Below are 11,359 nucleotides of genomic sequence, written 5' to 3'. Positions count from 1 at the left end.
ATGTCCCCAATCTCACCAACAATTTGTTAAGCATAGGGCAACTATAGGAGAAGCGTTTGGTGTTCTTAATCAAAAAAGAAACCTGCATAGTCTATCATCAACAAAGGGGCCTGATAGTGAACATACAAATGATGGCAAATCGCATATTCTTCGTTCATGCAAAGATAAAGTCATTGGTTGACAAATGTTTGAAAATAGAAGATGAAGACTTGGAGGCTCTGTGACACAAGAGGTATGGGCATTTGAATAGTAAATCTATTCAAATCATGCATCAAAAACAAATGATGGGCATTTGAATAGTAAATCTATTCAAATCATGCATCAAAAACAAATGAGGTAAGGATTACCCAAATTAAAGGAAACTGTCAAAGTTGGCACAGTTTGCAATGTTCGGAAAGAAAAGCAAATATGTTGGCTTAAGGGAATTCTGAAGGAGCTAGGTGTTCTAAGCAGCGAGTACATCGATATCATGTGTGATAGTAATTCAGCAATCAAATTGTCGAAGAACCCAGTTATGCATCAAAGGACAAAACATATTGATGTCAGGTATCATTACTTGCGTAATTTTTCAACTAATGGGATTGTGAGGTTAGTGTTTTGCGAAATGGAAGGTCAAGTGACAGACATAATGACTAAACCAATTAAGCTAGATAAATTTGTGAAATTATAGACATTCTTGGAGTTGGACAACTTGAGTAAACTGTTGCAGTTTCAGGAAGAATTTGTTGGAGTTTCTGACTTGGTATGAAACGTTTAATTAATAGAGCTAATTAATAGGAAGTAGTTTCATATTTGTAGTAGTAGTTTTATATTTGTTTTCAAATAGGTAATTTATAGGAGTTATTTGTTTTTTTTTATTCGGTTAGTTTAATTTGATTCGGTTGGTTTTGTTATTATGGTTTGTACGGCTATTTGTTATCCTTCAATAAACATCAATCAATTCCTTTTAATAATGTCTATTCTTTCCACAGGCAAAATCAACTAATTCTTTATCTGCATTCTCACTCATACCTTTTCAAATCTCTCTCTCCGTTCCTTGTCCTATAAAAATTATGTGGAATTGTATTTAAAGAAGGAAGTTAGATTTCATGTTACCTCCATGTTTTATTTTCAAATTGATGCTTAGATAGAGCATTTAAACCATGTTCTAGAAATATAAGATCCGAAACATGGGATTGTATTAGTATTACCAACTTATTTTTAAAAAAGAGTATAGTATTCCACCTAAATATTACAACCATAGTCTCAAAACTTTACCTAATATAATTATTTACTTCCAAACTTTATTGTTCCGACCTTTTACAAACTTTGGACTTCTAGCTAAAATAAAGTATAATTTTGGTTGTTGTAATGTATAAGTCCTATTATACTATGGGGTCCAAGTATTTAATGGACATTTTCTCCTTGTTGAGCATATTTGAAATTGCATGTTAAATTATATGCTAGATTCATATGAATATTGGTATGGATTATGTAGGTTGAGTTGATTGATAAAAGTATCTCTAAGAAGCTTCATGAACGTTTAGATTATGTTTTCAATGTTCTACGTGATTGATAAAATATGTTCCTAGTGCAGCATCCATGAAACAAAATAAGATCAAAGTTCCAAAGCTATGACCGTTTATATGCTGACTTCACTATGTTTCCAGTAGAGTGTGTTAACAGTCATGGGATTCTTGAACTAGGCCCGAAGTTTTTAACGCCAAAAAAAAAAAACGTGTGATAACTTGCTAGATTATGATGGGATAAGAGCATACAAATAGGATGTTTACTTAATATATTTTTATACCCCCTCATTTCCTTTTTTTCGTGTTCGCACGTTATTGGTCAAAGTGGAAAAGCGTTTGAGAGTTGTACAATCATAGAAGGATTGTTCCAGAGGGCCGATACGTCTTTGTATTTTGAGTCATTTACATTTTAATTTATAAATGTATCCCGAACCCATTTTCTGTTTGTAATCAAATAGATCAGCACCGTTTCATAATTGAATTTTATTTTGTCTATAATTTTGATGTTATAGGTCTTAATTTGAATTTAATTTTAAATTTTATGCCATTTTCTTATTTAACTTTTATGTTTGAGTTTCGAAATTTTGGCATAACAAAATATCTCCAGACTCATTTCTTGCTCTGTTTGAGATGGATCCATACAATGTTTTGGATTGATGTTTCTTGGGCAACGATCCCTTGAAATTAGTTTAAATCAGATGCTATAGATTTATTATATTGTATTATATTAAATTTTCTATATAAACAAACAAACAGTTGACTTTATTTAAGGCAAACAGGTGGTTGAATTAAAAATAAAAATATTTTATTTGAACTTGGCGTGGGGAGCAAGCGTTCAATGCAGAGCTAACAAATTCACTTCCCATGGTTATATAAACTAACCAAAATATGGTTCCATTTAATCCGACTAAAGCTACCATTTTCTGCCATTAACTGGGCCCATTTGTAGCACCCATTGTTTTGATTTTGAGGTATCACACGTCTTCTCTCTTTTTCTTGCTCTGTTTTTCCCCTGTAGTTTCAGTAGTTAGGAAAATTTTCGATTGCAACAATAAATTTAATGTGTAAGTTTAGAATTGGATGCATTTTCATTCCGCGTTTTTCAATGGCTTTTTCCTAGCTCGAGGTTGTTTTTGAATTAGGCAAAGAAAAGCGGCATGGAAGAAGGTGAATTATATTGTAAAGAGAAGAAGGTGAGGGAGGAGGGATCAGAAGTTGCTGGTGAAGTGGCGATATTAGATTATTCTGATGATGAACGCCAATTGTTCGATGAAATGCGTGTTCGAGGTCGGCATTTTTATTTTGCCAAGGTTTTGCCAATTGAGAACCCAAAGATGGATGCCATGATTAAGAAGGCTGAAGAGACGATTGAGAAGATCAATCGAGATCAAGTTGTGATGGCCCAAAAGATAAGGGAAAGGATGGTATGTGAAAAGAACCCTAGTTTTTTTCATTTTAGAACATTGTAGTTAAGTCTCCTGGTTTGGCACTTGCTTATGTGAGCTCTGAATAATGGAGGATTGGAATGAATTTTGTTCATAGATGGATCGTGACGCACTGCGCTCGAAATTGAACCGGATGAATTTTGGTAATTATGAACTCGCCCTAAAATGGAAGAGAAATAGTTTGGACTTCCTGTATCCCTCTCTAGACAAACTGACTTTTGCAAACAATGCATATAAAGGGAAATCGGTTAACTCGTGCTTGTCGGTAGGGGAAATTGATAAGCAAGTATGGTCAATTGAACTCTTTCTTGCGTATTTTTGCAACACTTCCGATCTTCTTCATCTTATGCAGTTTATTTATCGTTGTGTGACCAGAAACTGTGTTTCTTGATGGTACATGGCTGTAAAAACATGGGTGACGAGAGAAAGCTATTAAGGGAAGTCAATGCAATGCAAGGGGAGGATGGTGGCATGACATTAGATGAACTCCGTGCTCCTGTAATATTCAAACTTGAGCGTCAATACAATATTCAATTTTACTTGTCGTTCTTAATGTCATGACCATTACTACTTGATGAATTATCATCTCTCTAAAGCTTCTGCGTTCTCATGAATAGATTCAACACTTGCAACAACGATTGTCCATCAACTATGTGGCGCATACAGAAATCGATGAAAATGCTCGTAGTGAAGTCATTCTCAATGCCGAAAAGCAACATGAAATTATTAGGGAGACAGCATTGGCTAATGCTGTAGTGAATGGAAAATTGTGGAACTCCCTTGGCTCGAAAAAGTCCATTCAACAGCAAGTAAGAGCCAAAACTAAAATTTAGGAGGGTTCTTTGACTGTATAGCTTACAACTAAAAAAATCTCGATGTTTTTGTACGTTGAAAGGTTCAGGAACTCAACAATAGATCATGTGAACTAAGGGAAAGACAGAGGGAAGTAAATGTCAAAGTTAGGAAAGTAAATAAAGAAGTTAAGATGATAGAAAAAGATATACGTTCTCTACAAAAGCTCTTCACGTATGCAAATCGCAAAAAGGACGAGGCATACAACACCATTCTTAAACTGAAGAGGCAGTACGGGGAGGAGGTACCTATGATTACAAGCTCTAAATACTTTTATTGCATACTTATTTATTTCGTTTGATGTGAGTTCAGTTGTACTGATATATATTGTGGCATTTCGTGTTAGAATGCTTCCTACTACCAATATCGTTCCCTCATGCAGAAGGTCCAAGCACTTGTTAAGAAAAAAGATACCGCAGCCATTGAAGAATTATCTCAAACACAGGTGTTTCCTATATCCCTTGTCTGTTTATGAAGTTGTAGGGGGTTATTGTGTTTTTGTCAACAACTTTTGAAAGCTGATTTTTCCATTACAACCAGGTTGAAAAGTTCATGCAACAGTGGAACAATAACCTAGATTTCAGAAACGATTACAAAAAGAGAGCTATCCCGCTTCTAAACAACCGTCATCTTGGCGTGGATGGGAGTATGATCACCGACCAGAAGGCAGAGGTTAAGGACTCTAAAAAGGCTCCTAAACCAGAGGCGCTTTCTAAAGCTAGATTGAAATGGTTGATGAAAGATCCTGAAGATCCCTCCGAACTTCTTTTTCGGTGAAACTAAAGCGATGAACCCCTTTGCACATATGCTTCAAGTTTCAACTTTGATCCATTTATTCCTTAAAATTCTCCTTTTATTGAACAACATTTCTCCCGCATCATGTTCAGAAGTGTTTTACAAAGCTAGTTTTTCTGTGAAGTCATTTCCCCACTTGGAACTTTTGTTTGGAAGCCTATGAATTCAAAAAAAAACCAAACCAAACCTTGCTATGTTGATGTTCCTTTGTGACATGAATGTGCCACCTACTGTAGCAGAATGAAGATTGTCCCTCCATATTAACTTGCTAGGGAAATCATTCATATGTTTTCTTATATAAATCTCATAGAAAATCACAAGCACAGCTCTAAAAGGAAAGATACGACAGATAGGATTCACATTGAATTTAGAATTAAGTTAGTTAATTATGTAATTTTATTTTGAAAAAATAAAAATAAATAAATGAGGCATCATTGGAAGAGAGAGAGAGAGAGAGAGAGAGAGAGAGAAGGGTTCGGAAGGTCACCATCAGAGATTGGTTCTACCAAATCACAATGCTTAATTAGTAAGCAAAAATCCAACTTCCCATTTAACAAAAAGATATTATTATAAACTCAATATGCATTTTCTTTTCCATTTTCCTTCTCAATTTCTGACCAGCCAAACATATTGAACTAAAAAAATATTAAAAAAAAAAAAAAAGGCATATTTCTCAAAAGTTGATCAAAGATGGGACCGTACCTATATATTCCATTTGCCACATAACATCTACCATACTTTTTTTTTTCATTATTAATAACATTGGAATTTAATCTCTCTCATTTTGGGTCTCAAAAAAGAATAATAATAAAGAAAAGAAGTGGGAAAATATCAAAATATTCTCACTTTTTTTTTTCTGAATTTCTAATTTGGACCCCAAAGACTCCATAGACGAGAATTAAATAACCCTAACACGTCCGGCCATACCTTCCGGGCCAAACCCTTGTGGTTGCTCGGCGGCGACGAAGGGACAACCACCAGCGCAGCCCGCGCCTCAGTCCGTGGCAGTTCTCCGCTTCCCTCTGTCGCTTCAACACCGCCACTCACAGACGTCGCTGGAGCCACAGAACCGTCATCAATCGCCAACGGAAGAACTTCAGGCAACGGCGGCGGCGACAGAGGAGCAACATCGACAGCCTTCTCCGATGATCGGCGGCCGATTTTGTCCTTCCTCTTGCCTTTGACGTTCTTGCCGGATTTTTCTCCGTTGGCCAATTGCTCTTCGAAAGCCTCAATGGCCTGATGAATCAGCTCGCCATTCGGCGACGAGTTCCATCGGTTCCAGTAACTCATATAACAGTCAAAGCAACTAAGAGACGGCGGCGCGTGAACACACACGCTACCAGAATTGGCTTGGGGAGCACCGGATTTCTTCGAACCTCTCTTGGAAAATTTATTTTCCGATAGGGAAGACGACGGCGTTGACGTCTCCATGGATCTTCTCATCATGAAAGCCAAAACCTCTCGATCGTCGATGGTCAGAACCGTGAGCAGAGCCAAAATCGCCGCCGGAAGATAGTTGAAGACATCAAAGAAGTCCCCATCGGAAGAAGAGGAAGAAGAGGAAGAAGAAGAAGAAGAAGAAGAAGAAGGAGATGGGTGGACTTTACCTTTGTTCTTTATTTTCATGGCGGCCACTTTTTTTTTTTTTTTTTTTTTTTTTTTTTTTTTTTTTTTTTTTTTTTTTTTTTTTTTTTTTTTTTTTTTTTTTCTTTTGGAGGGTTCCTGGACACAAACGAAATGGGTTTTCGTATCTCTGGCTTTAACCTTCTAAGCTTCAAGGAAAATGGTGGGTTTTAGAGAGATCGACAATGGAAGAGGGAAAAAATAGTTTTTTGATTTTGTTTGTTCGGACTTTAATTTACTTGGAAATTAAGGCAGAAGAGAGAGAGAGAGAGAGAGAGAGAGAGAGTGAGGTCGCCGGTCATTGTTTTTTACTACACTATTTGGTTAATTTAGAAATTTGCAAATTCGACTTTAAAAAATTTGGTTCCCTTCAGTTTTAATAAACCTTTGAAAACCAAGAAATGTGGGACGATATCTGGATGAAAAGTGAGATTTAGTTCAAGAGAGTATGTTTATATGCTTGGGTGTTCCCTTAGGATGGTAGTGGTTGATTTTTCTTTCTATATTATTATCGATCACTTCTGTTGTGTTGATTTTGAGAACTGCAGGCGGCCTTGTGGATATGAGATGCTTGGAAGAACCGAGGGAAGGAGAGAATGGGATGTTTTAGTTCTTTTTCTTTCTTTTTACCACTTCATTTTGGGCTCTTTCTTCGCCAAACTTTATATTACAAGCGCCCCAAATACACTTGAAGTTGGAAAACAAAATACTTCCCAATACACCCAATCATAATTTTGATATATAACATGATGTAAGCTATAAATATATCTCTATAGCATATAAACTTTAGACTACAAATTCTTAAACATAAGAGAGGATATAGATAGGCACATGCTTGGGGAGAATCTTTACTTTGATTATTTAAGAATCTTCCAAAATAAAAGTATGTAAATGAAACCATACCATTTTTGTAAAAGCTTGCAAACGCCCAACTTCTTTGAAGCTTCCAGATTGGGAGGATTCATTAATTTAGTAACCATCTCTTTTTTCAAACCTATTTTTAAATAGTATTTCAAATTAAGCAAACATTTGGAAAATGTCTTAAAACCCGTTGAATCACTTGTAAACTAGATTGGTTTTAGCCTTTAGGCAAGTACAGTATTTATGAACATGTGAAACCAGAAGAGGTTTTGCTTATAAATTAGATTCCAATTTAAATATTTCAAACACTCAAAACCAATAACTCTCCATTGTGGAAAGTGTCCAGCCCATTATATTTATTTTAGTAAAGATAACTGATTTTAGGATAACGAGATCTACCTATTTTAGGAAAATTAGTTAGATTTAGATTTAGATCTGTTAGATTTAGATTGGTTAGATTTAAATTTAGATTTGTTAGGTCTAGAGAGTTGGCACTAGTATAATAAGTCGGTTATTCATACAAGAAATCCAAAAAGTATTCTATATAGTGTTCTTGTATTCTCTTCTCGATTGGTCTTAATAAAGACTGCGAGTGTTTCCCACAGAGAGTTGTGTTCAACAATTGGTATCAGAGGAAGGTTAGTATATGTTATCTGATCTTTTGAAATTCTTAGTATGCTCTATGGTTGCAGCTCTATCTGATCTTCCTCAGAAACGATTTCTTGAGATTAGTAGTGAGTGAGTTTATTTTGTGTCGTGAGTAGTCTGTGACTCTGCAAGTCTTGTGTCGAAAGAGCTTGTTTGGTATCCAACACGATGGGTGATTTCCAAATCGTTGGAGGAATCAAGAAACTCAACAACTACAACACGTGGGCAATATGCATGATATCCTATTTGCAAGGACAAGATCTTTGGGAGATCGTTGGCGGGTGTGAAATTATGCCGCCAGAGGAGGATTCTAACGGCACCTTGCGGAAATGGAGAATCAAAGCATGCAAAGCAATGTTTTCCTTGAAGACCACAATCGGAGAAGAGATGTTAGAACATATTTGGGATGACAAGACACCGAAAGAAGCATGGGACACATTCGTGATGTTGTTCTCAAAGAAGAACGATACAAGGCTACAACTTCTGAAGAATGAGTTGTTGTCAATTTCACAACGTGACATGACAATTGCTCAGTACTTTCACAAGGTCAAATCGATCTGTCGGGAGATTACTGAACTAGACCCGAAGTCTGTCATTGTAGAATCTCGAATGAAGAGGATTATAATCCATGGATTGCGACCGAAATACAGAAGCTTTATTACTGCTGTACAAGGATGACCCACCCAACCATCACTTGTAGAGTTCGAAAATTTATTAGCTAGCCAAGAAGTCATGGCTAAACAAATGGAAGGCATCACATGGGAGGGTGAAGAAGAAGCACTCTACACAACTGAAAGTCGAAGCAATAATAGGTCGTCTACCAAACGTGGATACAATGGTGACAAAAGAAGAAGTCACAAAGGAACTTCACAACCCGAGAGAGCTCAGAAGAACGACAACAAGAGTTTCCAAGGAAAGAGATTTAAAGGTATTTGCTATGATTGCGGGAAAAAGAGCCACATGTCTAGAGATTGTTGGTCCAGGAAAAAGTCGGTTGAAAGCAATGTAGCAATATCCAAAAAGAAGATAGAGGATGAATGGGATGCAGAGGTACTATGTCCAATAGTAGAAGACGAGTTAGCACTCATGGCAATGATGAAAGAGCATATCGATTACGAGGATGACTGGATCATTGATTCAAGATGCTTAAACCACATGATTGACGATCAAAGCGGTGCAATGGAAGAGGGGTGGCCCTCATAGAAGAAAGAATTACCAGGCCTTGAGCTAACTAAAGAAATTATTTTATAGAACACAGAGGAGCAAACGGAAAAAATTCTTTTACAAAACACAAAGGAGCAAACTGAAGAGATTCTTCCACAAAAGACGGGGAGCAAATTGTACACATTTTCTTAAGTGCTGATGTGCCTGAAGATTCAAGTGTCACTAATGTTGGTGAGCAAGAAGTGACTCAACCAAGCGAGCCTAGTGAAAATGAAATGACACCTCAACAACTCAGACATTCAGAAATAATCCTAAAGGCAAATCCAGAGTATGTCAACGCAGTAGAAGACGAAGTTAATGAGCCGGAGACATATGAAGAAGCATCACAAAACTCAACTTGGCAGGAAGCGATGGAGGAAGAAACTATAGCCCTGGAACAAAATCAAACCTGGGAATTAGTACCAAGACCAAGAGATACCAAACTCATATCTTACAAGTGGGCTTACTAAATAATGTGTACCCCAGATGGATCAATCGTGAGATACAAAGCTCAGACTATAGATGCAGGGTTCTTTCAAGAATATGGACTAGACTATGATGAAACATTTAATCCAGTGGCAAAGATCATTATCGTACAAGTTCCTCCAGTACTTACGGTAAATAAAGATTGTAAATTATGGCAGATGGATATGAATAATGCTTTCTTGCATGGAGAGTTAAACAGAGAGCTCTACATGGACCAACCGAAGAAATTTGAAAATGAAGTTGGAGTCATTGATCAATATATGCAAAATCCGAAGAAGCCTCATTTGGATGCGGCTCGACGGACCTTGAGATATGTCAAATGTACAATCAATTACGATCGTTTATACAAAAGAAGCGAAGACTGGAAGCTAGCTGGATATTGTGATGTCGACTATGCAGGAGACCACGATACCCGAAGATCAATCATTGGGTATGCGTTCAAGCTCGGTTCGAGAATAATTTTTTGGTGTAACAAAAGACAACTAACAATATCATTGTCAACTAAAGAAGCAGAGTACAGAGCAACAGCTGGAGCAGCTCAGGAAAATACATGGTTAAAACTTTTGATGGAAGATTGGCACCAGAAAATTGAGTATCCAATACTACTTCATTGGAACAATCAATCTGCGATTCGCCTAGCAGAAAATTCGGTGTTTTATGTTAGAACAAAGCATGTGGAGGTGCACTACCATTTCATTAGAGAGAAGGTTCTAAAGAAAGAAATCGAGATGCAGCAGATCAAGATAGATGACCAAGTGGCAGACTTGTTTACAAAAGGGCTTAATATTGGCAAACATGAGAGTTTTCGCTGTCAGCTCAACATGGTGCAGCGAATGAGGACTAGTGATGAAGGGGTGTGTTGAAATATCATCACTAACCCAATAGAGTCAAGCTCAATAATTGTACGAGTATTGTATATTTATTTTATTAGAGATGTTAGAAAAGATATGTGATTTTAGGAGAAAGATCCAGATATTTTAGGAAAAAGATTTGTTATGTCTAGATTGGTTAGGCTCTAGTATATACACCCTCACTCTACCTAGGTTATTCATCCAAGAAATCCAAAAAATATTCTACACAGTCTTATGTATTCTCTTCTCGATTGGTCTTAATAAAGAGTGCGAGTGTTTCTATGACCTGATCTGAACCTATTTATTCACCGTAAACTCGGTAAACTCAATGACCACCAAGAGTTGTATTCAGAGAAAGCATGGGAAGAATGGAGGTTAAAACCCAGAAAAGAAGGAAAATAAGAAGTTAAAAGAAAAGGGAAAAGGAAATTATAATTTTATTCTTTATGCTCCTTTAACTTTTCAAAAAGTTTACCACACAATTATTAAAGTGTAGCATTGTTTGAATCCCACCACCAAAAGATCTTATTGGCTACTTTGTGCATAAGGAACCCAAAATTTCCAGAATTCAAAGCACCAATCTTTATTGCACAATTAATGAGTCCCAACTAACAACTCTGGCTTTGGTTTTATTTTATTTTATTTTATTTTTTCCTTCTAGTTCTGGTCTTATAATGATAATGATCAAAGATTGAAGTATTTTAATTCAAAGAATTTGAATGGATGCCCAACAAAAAGAAGGCCTCCATCTTATAAACTCGTAAAGAAAACATACTGAAGACGTTTAAATTTGTATTCTCATATTTATTTATTGTATAAACAAAGTTTGTTGTTTGATGATTTGTAAATATGAAGTAGCATGTACAACAAAAATGTAGATGTATTTAATTAGGGATTTAACAAATCCAATACCTAGAAATAAGGAAACCCAGTTACCAAATATAAATGGGCCACTTTAACCCAATCTTCACAAAACCGATTCCCAAGTTTTGATAAAGCTATAAAAATAAAATAAAATTAAAATGAAGAAAAGAAAAGGGGATATCCTCAATGCTGGCAAGCTTTTTGTAACATTCAAAGGCTT

General features: G+C 36.2%; 2 protein-coding genes across 4 annotated transcripts; one reads left to right on the top strand and one right to left on the bottom strand.

The window, feature by feature from the left end:
* Positions 1-2,396: 2,396 nt before the first annotated feature.
* LOC111497964 (proton pump-interactor BIP103-like) lies at positions 2,397-4,813 on the top strand. Of its 3 annotated transcripts, none has more exons than XM_023148991.1 (8): positions 2,397-2,479; positions 2,651-2,932; positions 3,051-3,239; positions 3,329-3,451; positions 3,571-3,762; positions 3,849-4,049; positions 4,152-4,250; positions 4,346-4,813. In XM_023148991.1, the coding sequence occupies exons 2-8, from the start codon at positions 2,666-2,668 to the stop codon at positions 4,580-4,582; spliced, it is 1,308 nt and encodes a 435-aa protein (XP_023004759.1). In that variant the 5' UTR covers positions 2,397-2,479; positions 2,651-2,665; the 3' UTR covers positions 4,583-4,813. The 3 variants fall into 3 exon arrangements, with proteins under 3 accessions (XP_023004759.1, XP_023004757.1, XP_023004758.1); XM_023148989.1 differs by having other exon boundaries at positions 2,398-2,479; positions 2,629-2,932; XM_023148990.1 differs by lacking the exon at positions 2,397-2,479 and having other exon boundaries at positions 2,508-2,932.
* Positions 4,814-5,464: 651 nt separating this feature from the next.
* LOC111498074 lies at positions 5,465-6,034 on the bottom strand. Its single transcript, XM_023149128.1, has one exon. It carries the CDS (start codon positions 6,032-6,034, stop codon positions 5,465-5,467), a length of 570 nt encoding a protein of 189 aa, XP_023004896.1.
* Between the last annotated feature and the right edge of the window lie 5,325 nt (positions 6,035-11,359).

This window comes from Cucurbita maxima, unplaced genomic scaffold (assembly GCF_002738345.1).
Source record: "Cucurbita maxima cultivar Rimu unplaced genomic scaffold, Cmax_1.0 Cma_Scf00024, whole genome shotgun sequence".
In the NCBI taxonomy this organism is placed as follows: domain Eukaryota; kingdom Viridiplantae; phylum Streptophyta; class Magnoliopsida; order Cucurbitales; family Cucurbitaceae; genus Cucurbita; species Cucurbita maxima.
This window is presented reverse-complemented; position numbering and strand designations above follow the sequence as displayed.

What these genes read in the sequence shown, in the direction of transcription:
- LOC111497964 (XM_023148991.1), top strand. Translation starts at nt 2,666, where the DNA reads ATGGAAGAAGGTGAATTATATTGTAAAGAGAAGAAGGTGAGGGAGGAG. An exon ending in TAGGGGAAATTGATAAGCAA is followed by an intron (nt 3,240 to 3,328) that starts GTATGGTCAATT and finishes TTGTGTGACCAG; the next exon opens with AAACTGTGTTTCTTGATGGT. An exon ending in AAGAATTATCTCAAACACAG is followed by an intron (nt 4,251 to 4,345) that starts GTGTTTCCTATA and finishes CATTACAACCAG; the next exon opens with GTTGAAAAGTTCATGCAACA.
- LOC111498074 (XM_023149128.1), bottom strand. Translation starts at nt 6,034, where the DNA reads ATGGAGACGTCAACGCCGTCGTCTTCCCTATCGGAAAATAAATTTTCC.